The 18418-nt window shown below is 40.6% G+C and overlaps 1 protein-coding gene across 2 annotated transcripts in view; it reads right to left on the bottom strand.

Annotated features, from left to right (window-relative positions):
• Window positions 1–3288: 3288 nt before the first annotated feature.
• The window catches only part of LOC134336786 (docking protein 5-like), a 530970-nt gene continuing 515840 nt past the window's right edge, over window positions 3289–18418 (bottom strand). For both annotated transcript variants that reach the window (XM_063031250.1, XM_063031244.1), the window contains one exon: window positions 3289–4613. In XM_063031250.1, the coding sequence (XP_062887320.1) occupies window positions 4549–4613 (65 nt within the window). In that variant the 3' untranslated portion in view covers window positions 3289–4548. The remainder of the gene's footprint in view (window positions 4614–18418) is intronic.

Here is an 18418-nt window from a genome sequence, read left to right as displayed (position 1 = left end):
AGAGTACGTTAAAGGTAGAGTGAAGTGATCATCACATGGGTCAGAGGTGTCTATTTATCTAACCCTAACCTAACCATCTGTGATACAGCAAAATCATTAATCCGGCACTGTGCAGGTCCCAGTCATTCCAAATTTGTGGTGGTTAATCTGTACTAGTAATGATTGAAGTGGTTTCAGACTGAACAAAAGGTGGGTGGAAAAGTTAGTGATAATTTGAAAATATTCATTGAACTGCATTGAAACAAGAAAACTAAAAATTATTTCGATTATTATTTCAACTATGGAAAAGAGCTTCATTTCAATGGCAAGCATGATTTCAAAGTAGAGTGTCTGTCACAGACATATTTCTTTTTATTTGATGTGGTTTGGACAGTGATGTGTTAATGATTTTGATTGATCTAGGTGCAGCACTCGGTCCAGTGGATCAATGTTCTTTGTCCAGATAGTGCAATCTCCTGTCCAAAGCATCCTGGAAAATAATGTAATTTCTGCTCAGCCCAATGAGAGTACTGAAACAAACCACTTGTTTACCATTAATAAGATCCCACCAATCATTACTCTTTTAGGGTGTCCTATATAAGAAGTTTTTTTGAACAGTTAGTGTGGTTCTCTTTTAAAATTAACTTGCATGGAAGATATGGCAGATATTAAAATTGGAAATTTTTGAATCTAGTTCAAAATCTGAACTATCAACACATCATATAACACTTCTAGGGTGTTAACTTTTAAATGTGTTGTACTCTAGACCTTGCAGATCTTAACAACTAATTATTAAATTCATGCTTTTGGCATGCCAATCCTAAAACCAATTGAATGTTCTTACAAGCTTTCTCTCTGAATTTTAACTCGCTGCTCATTTCTATTTCTCGGTTAGATAAATATTTATTTCACTTATCTCTGAATCCATGAACTGTGCCTCAAGAGACTGCAGCCACAAACTCTTTGAAGTCTCCAAGGCGTAGGTTCTGTTACTGCAGAGTAATCTGTCATTGACAGTAATCAACATCCAGCTTGCAGATGAGTCCTCTTAACAATGAGTTCAGATCATGCATGGACAGATGAAGAATATGAATGCTTTGTCTCAGCAAAAGTAGAATCAATCTTCAAGTAATATTGACAGATGAATATTTAGGGAAGAAATTGCAGGAATAAAAATTGAGAAAAAACACTGAAGTTATCAGGACACAATGATCTAGCAAGGTCATTCATGTGCTACAATAAAAATAGAAGAGAAACTGAGCAATTGTTGTGTCTTTTTTGAAGCTGTATTATTTTTGTCCCAATCATGACAACCAAAGGTAGAAGGGCTTAGTTTGCTCCCTGCACAAATCAATGTCTTCATTGACGACAATTCAGTCAATAACCAAATGGGTGAAAATCTGAGCCAAATACTCTCCATCCTTGGAGAGTGAAGCAAATATAAGGGCTGTCACTTCAAATCATTCACTTCATGTGTTGCTTCTATAGATTGTATGACTGCAAGCTAGAAGTATTGGATATGTGTTGCTCCACATATATGAATGAAAGACCATCTTAAACTATTCTGTTCAATGAACAAGAATGGCCAAAGAAACTGCTGTCAAAAATTTTACAGCAATCACAAATGATGGGATCTTTTTAAGATGCAAATCTTTCTTTAATAGTTACATTTTTATTGTGTGTTTAATAGAGAGGGAAGCTACTTTCAGAGGCATAGAGTTATAAAGTAAAATAGAATGAAAACAGATCCTTTGACCCAACTCATCCAAACCAGCCAAAGAGCCCAGCTAAACTATCCCTATTACCCACATTTGGCCTATATTCCTTTCTTACCAATGTACGTATCCATATTTCTTTTAAATTTGGTTATTATACCTGCCTCAACTACATACCCAGCTAGCTCATTCCATATATGTACCACCCTCTGTGAGAAGATGCTTCTTCTCACATTCCCTTTTAATCTTTCCTCTTTCATCTTAAATATATGCCTGGTCATTTATGGTTCCTTTTCCCTGGAAAAAAAGTATGTGCACTTAAGCTGTCTATGATCTTCATAGTGTTATGTACCTTCAAAAGATCACCCCATAGTCTCCAACGCTAAAGGAATAAAAACCTATCATTCCAACCACTCCTTATTGTTCAGGCCCTCAAGTCATAACAACATTATCGTAAATCCTATGAACTTAGAGCAGGCTAAAAGGCCAGAACAACATCATGCCGTGTCATGTTCTATGTTATGTCTTCTATATTTACATGGCATTCTTTTCAGCTTATAATTGACTTTGACAACTTAGGCAAAATACTTAATTGAGGTCTAAAGCTCAATTTTACCTCCTATAACTAGTCTAGATGATCCCTGTTCTGATGAGTGATCACTAAGGGAGAGTTCAATTGGAAGAAATGAACAGGATTGGTCATTACATCTATCCAACATCAATTCTTCTCTGACTGTTGAGTAGGATAGATCTCGTTCTAGAAACGTCAACTCTTAAGAGAGCCTTAAATGTCATCTGAGCCATAAAACAGATTAAAAGAAGAAAGGATAGAAATTTGACCCTGTTCAGTTGTGCTTCACATACCTTGTCATATCATTGCATCGCACCACTTCTGAAACTCATACCAACAATAGAATTAACTTTGTAGAAAGAATGTATTGTATTGAATGGCCATTCAGCACTATCATCTGCAGATGATATTCTGAATGGTACTGTTGAGGCCAAAACATCAAGTGATAAACAGGAAAGTACTAATTAGCCACTTAATAGACTCGGAAGATTCCAAATGATGACCAAAACATATACAGTCTCCTCCTGTGAGGATACTAGAGGGTTATCCACTCTGGGATTATCAACTAGAAATGAAATTTCTACTCATACAATGGTAAGGCTGGCATTGAACTTTGAGCACTGATCACCACAGAAAGAATTTGATTGAATGAACTTAATAAATACACGGCCAGACCAACTGAAAATTAATAATGAAAAACTTTAAAACTAGAATATATATAAAAGTTTGGAACCAGAATAATTTGTTCTTCATAAGGCTCATAAAATAATCCAGTGAAAATACAACCAAAATTATGAAGCTACTTGTATGTTCACCTTAACCATATCAATACCACTGTACTATTGTAAAGTGTCTAAAATATATAATTATAAATGAATTAATTAGCCAAAAACTACTATGTTGTGTAGCTTAAATGTTAGTAAATGAAAACTTGTAATAATTATATAATTAATTCCGCAGGGCATGGTATTGATTCAGCATTTTTAAAATACAAAAATGAACTTATTCCATTTGCAGTTGCTGATCATTTTTAATTCTATTCACCTTTAGGACTTTGATATGTCACAGAAAAAACCTTAGGAAAAAAATATTCACATAAATTACCAAATCAAATTGTAAAAAATGACTATTATCCAAACATTAAAATGGCCATTGTTTTCAGGTGCTATCTGATGTGTGGTGCATATCCAGAATATTCTCTTCGCTGATTTTGTTAGCTCAATGAACAGTTACATTTGTTATACCTCTGATTTCTCCTCTTGCTCCTTCGGAAATAAATCCAGCGTTGTAATGATTAATTATTCATGTACAGTATGTAAATAGCAACAATTCAGTTAGTCATCCCTTCAACATGGCTGCAATCTTTAGAGTACTTTTACCCTTAGTCAGGTGATAATACTTTGAATTACTGAGTCCACATACAGAACGCTGTATTTCAACAAACATCCATGTCAACTGCCCAGGTATTGACTGAAAACAAAAAAAAAGAACAGAAAAATTGCATTGCAAAAGAATTTTCTTGTAATCACCAAAGGTTACAGTCACATTCCAAAAATATCCATTCACATGTTTCTTCCTGTAATTTACAGACATCCCATTCACCTGATAAAGTCATGAACCTCAAGAATTACTTTTCTAAGTTCCCATTGCTGGATTGGTTATTGCATTGTGTTGCAAGTAAAAGTAACATCAATTTAGAAATGCCAGAACAAATTTGCTGCATGGTAGAGTGATTTGGTGCCCTCACGCAAATGTGAAAAAAAGCTCAGTAAAATCATACATTGCACTTCACTGAATTCTAAATTTGAGTTACTCAACAAAACTCTGCAGTCTTTTGTAATTAGCACCTAAATAAACAAACACAGGTTCATACAATAGCTTGGCTCACTGATCATTAATTAAGAAAATTTGGATTTTTTGTTACTGATTTGACATAGAACACCAGCGTTTTCTTGAAACTGAGTGCTTAACAACAACAAAAAAATACTTTTGCTTTCTATGGTAAGAAATTATATTGTACATCTTGGAACATGAGCTAAAATCTGCTTTTGTAAAAGCAGCCTTTCCTTTCAGTACATATTTAGTTCAATTATTCAGCCTTGTTTAGTTACCCGGACTCTTGAAGAGGAAGTATGGATTTACAAAAGAAAAGATATTGCAAATATCGTTCAAAACACCAATCCATGTTGCCCGGAAATCCTCCTGCTTGTTTTGTTGGGCATATTCAGTGCCACAGTTTGAAGCAAAGCCATCAGAAAATGTTCCACCATTTGGAAGTTTTTGTCAATGCTGAGAGCTGTAACTGGGGATGGTTTCTGCACGTGGAATCCTCACTGGATAAGAGTCATCTGAATTAAAAAAAAAGAAAAATATAATTTTTAAAAGTACTTAGAATTGTAAACAACAGCAACCAGAAGAAATGCATTGAAATTTAACTTCAGTTGGAAGTGGTAGTCAAAAGAATCTTTGACAGGTTAAAATGAGAATATTTGGACTGCTTTTAACATCAATCACAATGTGTTTATTAGTTGCTATTAGAAGAATAACTTTGAAAATTGACATAAATTCACATTATTGTTTTGTTACTCTAATTAGAAATTTTCCGCCTGGATGTCTATCAATTTTCAGGGATTGACAAAATCTTTAATGGAGTATTTAAACCTGATATGCCCACTGCATCTCCATTTAAACCACTTGAGAGAGCACTTTAAAAACTGATTTTTTTTGTTGTTAGGATAAACATAAATAGTGACCAGGCCATAATCTTATCCTAAGGTACATTTCAATAAAATTTTATTTAAAATTGGTTACAAAGACCCAACTGCACCAACAAGACTATGATGATGGCCATAAGACAAAAGGCATAGGAGCAGAATTAGATCATTCAAACCATCGAGTGCTCTGCCAGTCCCCCTTTACTTATCAAGAACCTATCAAATCTCTGCATTAAATACACCCAATGATTCCACAGATTGACCACCTCTGGCTGAAGAAATTTCTCATCACCTCAGTTGTGAAGTAATGTCCCTATATTCTGAGCCTGTGACCTTAATTCAGAGACTCTCCTGCTAATGGAAATCAATGAAATAATAACAGAACTATTCAATAGGTTGGACTGCAGCAATACAGAGAGGAAGAGAGTTAATGTTTCAGGTCAATGGCCATGTATCTGGAAGATTAGTTCTATTTCTCCCTGAGTTATTATCTGACCTGCTGAGTAGATTCCGCATTTTTCTTTACCATTTCAGTTTTCCAACATCTGCATTCTTTCTTTTGCTTTTAAGTCCATAATTAACATTGCCACCATGAATCTGAGTGCTAAACTTTGCAATGCTCCTTGCGGATGTTCATCTCTGCCACAAAGACACCAATAATTCAGAGATGTGGACTGCCCATTTGATCCCTGATCCAAATCTCTTACTTGCACAACCCAAATGAGCCTCACATTGTAAAGTATTTAGAGCATAGAACATAAAGATCTACAGTACATTGCAGGCCCTTTGGTCCACAACGTTGTGTCGACAATGTAACCTACTCTAGAAACCGCCTAGAATTTCCCTACCAGATATTTTTCTAAACTCCATGTTCCTATCTAAGAGTCTCCCAAAATACCTTATTGCCTCCACCTCTCCCACTGGCACTGGCAGTGCATTCCACACACCCACCACTTTCTGTGCCTGTTAAGACGTATTTCTTTAGAAACTGCTGCAACAGCAAAAGTTCACAATTGTCAGTTTGAAATTCTGGCACCATGTGTAACCGTGCTCTCGGATTTGCAACACTTGCACCCAAAACTTCTGGGTGTGAGCAGGCTGATTCTAAGGGTCTCAGTGTTGTGCTACCTCTAGCATGAATACTTCTGCTACGAGAGCCTTTGAGATGGCGATGAGATTGGATATCAGATGCTGGAAAATGACAAATTCAGTAAGATTTTTCTGTCAGTCTTCACAGTGGAATACACTAGCATAATGCAAGAAATTTGAGAGTGTCAGGGGACAGAAGAGAGGGTAATTGCTCTTACTAAGGAGAAAGGGGTTGGAAAGCTGAAAAGTCTGAAGGTAGATAAGTCACCTAGACGAGATGGACTACACCCCAGGGTTCTGAAAGAGATAACTGAAGAGATTGTGGAGGCATTAGTAGTGATATGTCAAGAATCACCAAATTATGGAATGGTTCCAGATAACTGGAAAATTGCAAATGTCACACTAGTCTTTAACAAGGGAGAGAATCAAAAGACAAAACACTATTTTGTATTCTATTATTAAGCATGAAGTTTCAGAGTACTCAGTGCACATGCTAAGATAAGCTGAAGTTAACATGTTTTTTGTTTAAAAGGGGAAATCTTGCCTGATAAATATGTTGGAATTCTTTGAGGAAATTACAGGGAGGATAGCAAAGGAGTTTCAGTGGATGTTGTTTACTTCGACTTACAGAAAGCCTTCAACAAGGTGCTAAACATGAGGCTGCTAAACAAGACGAGAGCCCATGGTACTCTAGGAAAGACGCCAGAATAGACTGAAGATTGGCTGATTAATAGGAGACAAAGAGTGGGAATAAAGGGGGCCTTTACAGGTTGGCTGCAGTAATTAGTGGCTTTTTGCAGCGGTCGGATTTGGGTCCCCTACTTTTCACGTTGTATGTCAATGATCTGGATGACAGAAGTCATGGCTTTTTGGGCAAGTTTGCTGATGATATGAAGGCAGGTGGAGTGCCAGGTAGAGGAGAGGAAGCAGACAGTCTGAAGAAGAACTTAGACAGATTGGTGGAATGGGGAACAAATTAGAAACTGGTATATAGTGTAGGGAAGTGCACCTTAATAGAAATAATAACGGTGTAGACTGTTTTCTAAATGGGAGAAAATACAAAAATCAGGGGTACAAATAGACTTGGGAGTATTTTTGCAGGATTCCCTGAAGGTTAACTTGCAAATTAAGTTGGTAGTAAGGAAAGATAATGCAATGTTAGCATTCATTTTCTGAGGATGAAAATATAAAAGCAAAAATATAATGCTGAGACTTTATGATGCATTGCTCAGACCACTTTTGGAGTGTTGTGAGCAGTTTTTGGACCCATATCTAAGAAAGGGTGTGTTGGAAATAGGGAGAGTCCAGGCAAGGTTTATGAGAATTATCCAGGAAATAAAAAGATTAACAGAGGAAAAGTGTTTGATTGCTCTGGGCTTGTACTCAGAATCAGAATCAGGTTTATTATCACTGGCATGTGACATAAACTCACCGGAGTTTAGAAGAATAAAGGGGATCTCACTGAAACCTATCGCATATTGAAAGGCCTGGATAGAGTACATGTGGAGAGGATGATTCCAATAGTGAGAGAGTTTAGGACAGGAGGCACAGGCTCAGAATATAAGGATATCCTTTTGGAACAAAGATCCAGTGGATTTAGTTAGCCAGAGGGCTGGGAATTAGTGGAATACATTGCCACGTGCAGTATGGCTGTGGAGACTAAGTCATTGGATATAATTAAAGCAGAGTTTGATAGGTTCTTGATTATAAGGGTGTCAAAGGTTATGGAAGAAGGCAAGAGAATATAATAGAATAGAACTTTATTGTTATTGTTCAATGGATTTGAGAGGGAAAATAAATCTGCCATGATCAAATGGTGGTGCCGAAACAATGAGGCAAATGACCTAATACTGCCCCTGTGCATTCTGGTCTTATGGTCTCAGATGACAATATTTATGGAAAATTCGAAGTATTATTTGTAATTCTGTTACATTACTGTTATTCTCAGAAAATGAAATATTTCAACTTGTGCTTTATTGAATAGGTTTCCTGCTCATTTAATCTATAAGACCATAAAACCAGAAGGCCACAAGATATTGTAGCAGACTTTAGGCCATTTGGTCCATCAAATTAACTCCACACATTTCATCATGGCTGATCCAATGTTCCTCTCACCCCAATCTCCTTCCCTGTCCCTGTATTCCTTCTTGGTCTGACCTATCAAGAATGTATCAACCTCTACCTTAAATATACATAAATACTGGCCTCCACAGCTGCCTGAATTCCATAGATTCCCCACTCTTTGACTAAAGAAATTCCTCACCTCTATTCTAAAAGGATGCCCTTCTATTCTGAGGCTGTCCTCTGGTCTTAGATCATAGGAAGCATCCTCTCCACATCCACTTTATCAAGCCCTTTCAACATTCAATAGGTTTCAATGAGGTTATCCCTCATTCTTCTGAATTCTAGGGAATACAGGCCCAGAGCATCAAATGTTTTTCGTATGACAATCCATTCAATTCTAGAATCATTTTCGTGAACCTCCTTTGAACCCTCTCCAGTTTCAGTACATTCTTTCTAAGATAATGGGCCCAAGACTGCTCACAATACTCCAAGTGAGACCTCACCAGTGCTTTATAAAGTCTCAACATTATGGCCTTGCTTTTATATTCTAGTCCACTTGAAATGAATGCTAACGTGGCATTTGACTTCTTAACACAGACTCATCCTGTACGTTAACCTTTAGGCAATCCTGCACAAGGACTCTCAAGTCCCTTTGTGCCTCAGTTTTTGTATTTTCTCTCCATTTAGTCAATAATCAACCCTTTCATTTCTTCTACTAAAGTGCATGACCATACACTTCTCAACATTGCATTCTATCTACCATTTCTTTGCCCATTCTCTTAATCTGTCTAAATCCTTCTGTAGCCACTTTATTTCCTCAAAACTATGTGCCCCTCCACCTATCTTCATACTATCTGCAAACTTTGCAACAAATCATCAATTCCATCATCCAAGTCATTGACATAGACATAAAAAGAAGCAGTCTCAACACGGAGCCATGTAGAACACTCTATTTTACCACAGCCAACCAGAAAAGGCTCCCTTTATTCCCACTCTTTGCCTCCTGCCAATCAGCCACTGCTCTATCCATGCTAGAATCTTTCCTGTCATACCATGGACTCATAGTTTGTTAAGCAGCCACAAGTGTGGCACCTTGTCAAAGGCCATCTGAAAATCTAAGTACAAAACATCATCCAATTCATCTTTGTCTATCCTGTTTGTTATTTCTTCAAAGAATTCCAACTAATTTGTCAGCTAAGGAATTCCCTTGAGGCAACCATGCTGACTGCAGTATATTTTATCATGTGCCTCCAAGTACTTTGATACCTCATCCTTAATAATGGATTCCAACATCTTCCCAACCACTAAGATCAGACTAACCAACCTGTAGTTTCCTTTTTTCTGTCTCTCTCCCTTCTTGGAGTGACATCTGCAGTTTTCCAGTCCTGAATTTGAATTTGAATTGACATTATTTCTTACACCCTTCGTATACATGAGAAGTAAAAATCTTTATGCTATGTCTCCATCTAAATGTGTAATGTGCAATCATAGTAATTTATAATAAATAGAACGGTCAGTGCAACATAGAAATAGACTCAAATCAGCATGAGTTAATCAGTCTGATAGCCTGGTGGAAGAAGCTGTCCCAGAGCCTGTTGGTCCTGGCTTTTATGCTGCAGTATTGTTTCCTGGATGGTAGCAGCTGGAATAGATTCTGGTTGGGGTGACTCATGTCCCCAATGATCCTATAAGCCCTTTTTACACACCTGTCTTTGTAAATGTCCTGAATCATGGAAAGTTGACAACTACAAATGTGCTGGGCTGTCCACACCTCTCTCTGCAGAATCCTGCGATTAAGGGAGGTATAGTTCCCATACCAGGTAGTGATGCAGCCAGTCAGGTTGCTCTCAATTGTGCCCCTGTAGAAATTTCTTATGATTTGGAAGCCCATACCAAACTTCCTCAACTGTCTGAGGTGAAAGAGGCGCTGCTGTGCCTTTTTCACCTCACAGCTGGTGTGCACAAATGTGCAAGGTCCTCGCTGATGTGGATGCCGAGGAACGTAAAGCTGTTTACCCTCTCAACTCCAGATCCATTGATGTCAATAGGGGTTAACCCATCTCCATTCCTCCTGTAATCCACAACCAGTTCCTTTCTTTTTGCTACTTTGAGAGAGAGGTTGTTTTCTTGACACCACCATGTCAGAGAGATGACTTCTTCCCTGTAGGCCACCTTGTTATTGTTTGAGATCAGGCCAATCAATGTAGCATCGTTGGCAAATTTAATTAGCAGATTAGAGCTGTGGGTAGCGACACAGTCATAGGTATATAGGGAGTAAAGGAGTGGACTAAGTACATAGCCCTAAGGGGCTCTTAATTTGAGAATCAGAGAGTTGGAGGTGAGGGAGCCCACTCTTACCACCTGCCAGCTATCTGACAGGAAGTCCAGGATCCAGCCGCACAAGACAGGGTGAAGGCCGAGATCTCTGAGTTTCTTGTCAAGCCTGGTTGGAATTATGGTGTTGAATGCTGAACTGTAGTCCAAGAACAGCATTCTTACATAAGCAAACTTCTTCTCCAGATGTGTAAGGATGGTATGTAAAGCAGTGGCTATTGTGTCGTCTGTCGATCGGTTGTGTCAGTAGGTGAATTGTAGGGGGTCTAGTTTGGGTCATAGCAAGCTGAAGATGTAATCCCTGACCAGCCTATCAAAGCATTTACTTATTATTGAGGTGGGTGCGACAGGAACCATTCTGGAACCATTACAGAAACTAATGATTCAAGAAAGATCATTACTAATGCCTCCAAAATCTCTTCGGCTACCTCTTTCAGTACCCTGGGGTATACAGCATCTGATCCAGGTGACTTATTTCAGACCTTTCAGTTTCCCAAGAACCTCCTCTCTAGTTATGATAACTTCATACACTTCAATAGCCCTGATACCTGAAACTTATACCATATTGCTAGTGTCTTCCGTAGTGAAGACTGACGCAAAATACTTATTCAGTTCATCTGTTATTTCGATTTCCCACATTACTACCTCTCCAGAATCATTTTCCAGCATTCCAATATCCACTCTCACCTCTCTTTTATGCTTTATTTATCTGAAGAGACTTTTGGAATCCTCTTTAATACTATTGGTTAGCATACTTTCGTAATTCCATCTTTTCCTTCTTAATTACATATTAGTTGACTTCTGCTGGTTTTTAAAAGCTTTCCAATCCTCTAATTTCCCACTAAATTTTGTTCTATTATATGCACTCTTTTTGGCTTTTAAGTTGGCTTTGACTTCTCTTCTTAGCCATGGTTGTGTCATCTTTCCTTTAGAATAGTTCTTCTTTGGAATGTATATATCCTCTGCCTTCTGAATTGCTTCCAGAAATTCCAGCAATTGCTGCTCTGCTGCCATCCTAGGCAGTGTTCTTTTCCAATCAATACTGGCCAACTCCTCTCTCATGCCTCTGTAATTGTTGTAATGTGAGCATTATTAAAAGTAAGTTAATACTAATCAGGATAATGGTGGGGGGGGGGGTGCGGGGGAGGTTTACTTTCGTTTCTTTTTACTTCCAGTGTTTTTTATATAGTGTTCCTGCCATGCCATACGGGTTGTGAAAGCCTCTGTATATACATAACGGTTTTTAACGTTCGAGATAAAATTGTTTCTCTGGGCATGAAGTTGTCAAGTGTGCCTTTTTCAAAGTAGAAGTTACCACATATTTTTGACAATGAGGTAAACTGGTTTATGTACGTGTCGGCACGTTTCGAATGGGAGCAGCAGCGCCGATATGGGGCCTCATGTTCAGATGGCTACGCTTGGGACTATCATTAAATTTGTGGAGTTAACAGAGGACTGGCTGGAGTATGAGGAAAGGTTGAGACACTTTTTCTGTGCTAATGGAATCACTGAGGAGGCTAAGAAGTGCTCTATTCTCCTGAGTGTGTGTGAGGCAAAGATTTGCAAGCTAATAAGGAATTTAGCCACACAGTGGAAACCAGGGGACATTCAATATGACGAACTGGTCAAGCTCGTGGGGAACCACTGCAATCTGAAACCTTCTGTGATAGTCCAACGGTGTAAGTTTCACAGCCATTTCAGGAAATCAGGTCAGTCTGTGGCCAATTTTGTGGCCGAGCTTTGGCAGCTGTCGGAAGATTGTGATTTAGGAGTGGTGTTGGAAGACATGCTCCGTGATAAATAATCCAGAGAAAGCAGGATCTCCCAGTGGCCACACATTTTAATTCCACATCCCATTCCCATTCTGACATGTCTATCCATGGCCTCCTCTACTGTAAAGATGAAGCCACACTCAGGTTGGAGGAACAACAGCTTATATTCCGTCTGGGTAGCCTCCAACCTGATGGCATGAACATCGACTTCTCTAACTTCCGCTAATGCCCCACCTCCCTCTCGTACCCCATCTGTTATTTATTTTTATACACACATTCTTTCTCTCACTCTCCTTCTTCTCCCTCTGTCCCTCTGACTATACCCCTTGCCCATCCTCTGGGTTCCCCCCACCTTGTCTTTCTCTTCGGACCTCCTGTCCCATGATCCTCTCATATCCCCTTTGCCTATCACCTGCCCAGCTCTTGGCTCCATCCCTCCCCCTCCTGTCTTCTCCTGTCATTTTGGATCTCCCCTTCCCCCTCCCACTTTCAAATCTCTTACTAACTCTTCCTTCAGTTAGTCCTGACGAAGGGTCTCAGCCTGAAACGTCGACTGTACCTCTTCCTAGAGATGCTGCCTGGCCTGCTGCGTTCACCAGCAACTTTGATGTGTGTTGCTTGAATTTCCAGCATCTGCAGAATTCCTGTTGTCTCCGTGATAAATTGGTATGCGGCATTAATAATGACAGCATACTACGCCGCCTGTTCAGGTAAACCCCACCGTTGACTTTCAAGAAAGCCTTAGGGATTGCCCAAGGCATGGAGGTGGCTGCTAGTAATGTCAAGGATATCTAGAAAGGACATGGAGGCTCGCAGTCGGTGGCAGTGCACCAATTCAGGAGGGAGATTGGTAAACAGGCAAAGCAGGTGGAGTGTTTCCGGTGCGGAGGGATGCACTATGCAAATGATTGCAAATTCAAAGACACTGTCTGCCATGCTTGTAGCAAAACGGGACGTTTGGCTTAAAAGTGCAGAAGTTCAAAGGGTAAGATTAAGCCTGGGCAGGAGAAAGCTCAACAGGCTCAGGCAGCCACACACCATCTAGAAGAAGCAGATGATGAGACAGCGTACGCCTACATGTTTGGAGTGGAAACAGATGAGGAACCATATGAACCATATTTATGCCACAGTCACTGCCAGGGGAAAGGACATGAAGTTTGAGGTTGATTCAGGGTCTACTGCATTGGTCATCAGTGAGGAGACCTACAGGAGGACATGGGGGTCCAACCTGCCTCCCATTAGACCGTCAAAGCTCAAACTTAGGACCTATAGGAGGCAGCCCATACCTCATTTAGGGGTGTTATATGTGGATGTTTCAGCCAGGTGTCAGAAGGCTGAAGCCAGGCTAGTGATAGCTAAGGGTAGGGGACCCAGTCTTTTGGGTTGCGACTGGCTTCACAAAATCCGGCTAAACTGGCATGAAATTAAGTATGCACATATGACGGAGGACATTCTGCAGCGGTGTAGTGACGTTTTCAGGGACGAGCTGGGCACAATGAAGGTTGTGACAGTGAAACTCCATGTCGACCCTGAGGCTACACCACGTTTTTTGAAGTCCGGGTCGGTGCCCTATGCTGTGAAAGGCAAAGTCAAGGAGGAGCTGGAACGTTTACAGAGGCTGGGCATTATTGAGCCTGTTCAGTTTTCAAGGTGGGCAGCTCCCATAATTCCAGTTTTGAAGACAAAAAAAACTGTGAGGATATGTAGGGATTATAAGCTTACAGTGAATCAGGTCTCTAGGCTGGAGGAGTACCCATTGCCACGGGTGGATGACCTGTTTGCGACCCTGTCAGGGGGTAGGCTGTTCACAAAACTGGACATGAGCCACGCCTACCAACAGCTGCTGCTCCATGAGGATTCCAAGGAGTACGTCACAATTCATACGCACAAGGGATTATTCAAGTACAATCGCCTGGTGTTTGGAGTGGCGTCCAGCCCTGCCATTCTCCAAAGGACAATGGACACTTTGCTGCAGGGGATTCCGCACGTAGCAGTGTACCTTGATGATATTTTGATCACAGGGGCTACGGAGGTGGAGCATCTGGCTAATTTAGAACGGGTTCTGAAGAGGCTCTCAGACGCAGGGCTGCGGTTGAAACGCGGAAAATGTGTGTTCCTGACATCAAGTGTGACTTACCTGGGACACAAGATCACAGCTGAGGGGTTTTGCCCTGTGGAGGACAAAGTGAGAGCTATCAAGGAGGCCCCAAGTCCTAAGACCGTCACGGAACTCAGATCATTTTTAGGCCTGGTGAATTATTATGGCAAGTTTCATCCTGACCTCTCAAGGGTTTTGACCCCACTGTATAAGCTGCATCACAATGACACTAAGTGGCAGCGGGGTGAAGAGCAGGAGAAAGCTTTCAAGGAAGTGAAAGAACTCCTCCACTCAGCGAATCTGCTTGTTCACTATGACCCAGAAAAGGAGGTTGCCCTTGCATGCGATGCCTTGCCCTATGGAGTTGGGGCAGCTCTCTCACATGTAATGGAGGACCAATCAGAGAAGCCTATTGGTTTTGCTTCACATACCCTGACGGCTGCTGTGAAAGGATATGCACAACACCCAATCCAGAATAGCTGGTCATCTGCTGGGCAAAACCATGAGTTGTTCTAAAATGCCATCTCATAGGCGCTCTGGAAAGTCCCCCTCCTGGAATCCAGCACCAGCCTGGTTTTTGCAATCTACCTTCATATCAAAGGTAGATTATTATTGTAGTATTGCCCTTTTGGCATGCATTTTCTATTTCCTGTTATAATTTGTGGGCCACATCCTTACTATGGTTTGGGGGTCTGTATACAACTTCCATCAAGGTCTTTTTACTCTCGCAGTTCCTTAGCTCTATCCACAAGATTTAACACTTTCTGACCCTATGTCAGTTCTTCCTAATGATTTGATTTCATTTTTTACCAACAGAGCTATACTGCTTACTCTGCCTTCCTGCCTATCCTTTCGATACAGTGCGTGTCCTTAGACATTAAGCTCCCAGCTATAATCTTTCAACCATGATTCACTGATACCTACAACATAACACCTGTCAATCTGCAACTGTGCTGCAAGTTCATCTACTTTATTCCATATACTACACAGATTCAAATATAACACCTTCAGTCCTGTATTCACCCTTCTCGATTTCATCTGCCTTTTATGTTGCAACTTATTCTGTTGACTTCAATTTTTCTCTATCAATAGCCTCTCCTCACTACACAATACAGCTCTTTGCAAACCAGCTATCTCATCTCCAGCACTATTATCCACCTTTCCTACAATACTTTATGCATTGAAATATAGGCAGCTCAGGACACTCGTCACACCTGGATCTACCTTTTCATTCCTGACTTTGTCTGAGGTCAGTAGCAGCACCAGAGATTTTTTCTTGCTGGTGTTACAGTAGGGCTGAATTATTCAGTGATGGTGCTGAGGGACGTACTGTATGGTAATATATATTCACAAGGCCAGACGTGTGGCATTCAAAAGTCAGTTTCAAGCATTATGTGCCTACTATAAATGCCTCTGTTGATTCACAAGCAACAGCAATTGATAAATATAATATTGAAGTGAACTGTGACAGTGTCAACAGCATCAGAGACAACCCAGGCTACACAGAGCATAAACAAACAAACCAACAGAGCATCCGACCCACAGCACACAATGAGAATCACGCACCAATCCAGCAATCAGCGTCAAATGCGTGCTTTTCAACTGAAAAACACAACACTAACCCACAATGTCCACTGCTATTCGCATTATATAGACAAACAAGGCCAAAAGATACACCGTTATTGAAGTCAAATAAGGCAAACAACAGATGCAAGGCTTTACCAGGAGTTGGACAAATCGTACTCTGACCATGCAATACCCCAATTAATTGGGCAACTGAATTTAAAACAAAAATCAACAGCTCGGAAGTCTAAGCAAAACCAGTAGACTTAATAGCAGTAAATGTAATATTTTAGGATTTGCAGGAAACATAATGACTCTGGGGTATCTACCATAAAATAATAACAATAATCAGCATTAGTCTTGGCCCAAATTAAAAAAAGAATCAACTGCATTGATGTTTTCAGAGAAGCACAATCCATCTGTTGTTGTGATTGGTGGTAAAAGCATCGATGATTTTCTGGATGTCAAGTGCTTTGGTCCTCTGGCTGTTTACGGCCAACAGGGCCAATTTGCTGTTCTGAGCATCACCGCTGCTATTCCTTAGGTAGTTTTTGAGGCGTCTAAGGCAAGAGAAACTCCATTTGCATGAAGCAGATGTCACAGGTAGAGTCAGTGATATGCAGATTAGTTTGTATAAATCTATAAGTACATCGCGGTAGGGTCTCATTAGAGCTAGAAATTCCACTGTGTCGTTCAAGGTCTGTCCTTGCTTCTGTTTTGTTTCCAGCAGACGCCGAACCTGTTGTAGCTCTGCAGTCAGGTTCAAATCAGTCACTCCATAGTATTGGGCCATTGGCCAAAGACAATTCTTGTCTAGGAAGGGCTTATGTTTGGGACTCAATGCTGAGACTCCAGTCAGAGCACCCCTAGTCTCAATTGAGCACCGTCTTTTCATTTCAGTCAGAAGCCTGTCTATAACTAGATAGAAACAGTGCTTGCGAAGGTCATCAGAGGATGTGACAGGTGTGTGTTCAGTTTGGGCCTCAACAACAAAATCATGTAGGTGGCGGGGTGGCTGGGCCTGTCTCCTTTCATGTGGTCGGCTCTGTATACCGGCCTTGAGCACAGGTCCCTAGCTCTTGCCTGAATTTCACTCCATGATTCCTCTCCCCGTTTTGCTGAGAGTACATCGATAACAGACTGAGCCAAGTCTACAGCGGATGAAAGCTCCAAACTGTGAGATTGTAGCTGGTCTGACCTGAACTTGGTGACGCGGAATAAATCCTCAAACAGAGTGAGAAGTAAAGCAAACTGCATGTCAATTAGTCCATTTACAGCTCTGGCCTCCATTTTCCTCCGTGCATTTGGTTGACCCATAATATCCTGTAGTGTAGCTAGAATGGCTGGGAGTGATTTCCTTATAGCCCACAAAGCTGTATACTGCCATGCCCAGCGTGTATCTGACAATTTCTTCAACTCCATGGTCTGTGCAGTTGATTCCAGTTCTCTCTGTTTCTTCATGAAAAGATTGTGGGCAACAGAGTTTGAAACAAAGTTGTAAAGCAGCTGCAGTTTCAAAAAACTCACCCGCCTGCTTGTTGTACATTGCTCACAACATCCACTAAAACAAGGTTAAGTCTGTGAGCATGGCAGTGTATATATAATGCCTGCGGGACCTCTTTCCTGAACCACTCTTGTACCCCGTTATTGCACCCGGACATCACTGCTGCCCCGTCATAACACTGACCTATACACACGTTCTTATCAATAACACACTGGGCGAGTGTCTGTTCAATGCTTTTAAGAAGCGACTCTGCATCCAACCCTTCTGCTGGAGTGAAGTACAAAAATTCTTCAAGCACTGTTTTGTTATTCAAATACTGCACCACCACTAATATTTGCTCCTTTTTACATAAGTCTTTACTTTCATCCACCATGATGGCAAAATGTCCAGCCTCCTTGATTTCTGCACTTATTTGATTTCTGACTATATCTGTCATAATACCCATAAATTCATTTTGGATATTGTGATGGGTGTTTATTGCATTTCCAGGATTGTCCTCTATTTTTTTAACTACCGTCTTATCAAACTGTCCAATTACACTGAGCAACTCGACAAAGTTCCCCCTATTGCCAGATCCATCAACCTCCTGGTGCCCTCGCTGGGCAATCCATTGGCACGCAGTATAGCGTAGAGACTCAACCACTGCTCTCATATACTCACAATTTTCTTGGACAATCTTTGCATGTGCTTTATCAAGCATATTTCCCAATCTTGAACCATCTTGTTTTCTCAATCTGAGTTCGGCCTATGCCTCCATAGTAAACTTCTGAGCTGCACTTACACGGTGGGTTTTGAAAGCTGTTGTAGCTTTCCGCCAGTTGCGGTAACGAGTGACAGTGAAGGTAGACTCAGAATGGAACCCATGTCCTCCACACAGGAAATGCCTGCATACGAAGCAGAACGTAATATCTTTGGTGATCAAATATTCCAGTCAGGAGTACAGGTCAAACCAGCCACGCATAAAACTCCTTTGCTGATTGCCAAACTGTTGCCAGCTGCGAAGGATACTTTTTCA

This window comes from Mobula hypostoma, chromosome 2, assembly GCF_963921235.1.
Source record: "Mobula hypostoma chromosome 2, sMobHyp1.1, whole genome shotgun sequence".
Taxonomy (NCBI): domain Eukaryota; kingdom Metazoa; phylum Chordata; class Chondrichthyes; order Myliobatiformes; family Myliobatidae; genus Mobula; species Mobula hypostoma.
The sequence above is the reverse complement of the archived record's forward strand: the minus strand, read 5'-3'. Positions and strand labels throughout refer to the sequence as shown.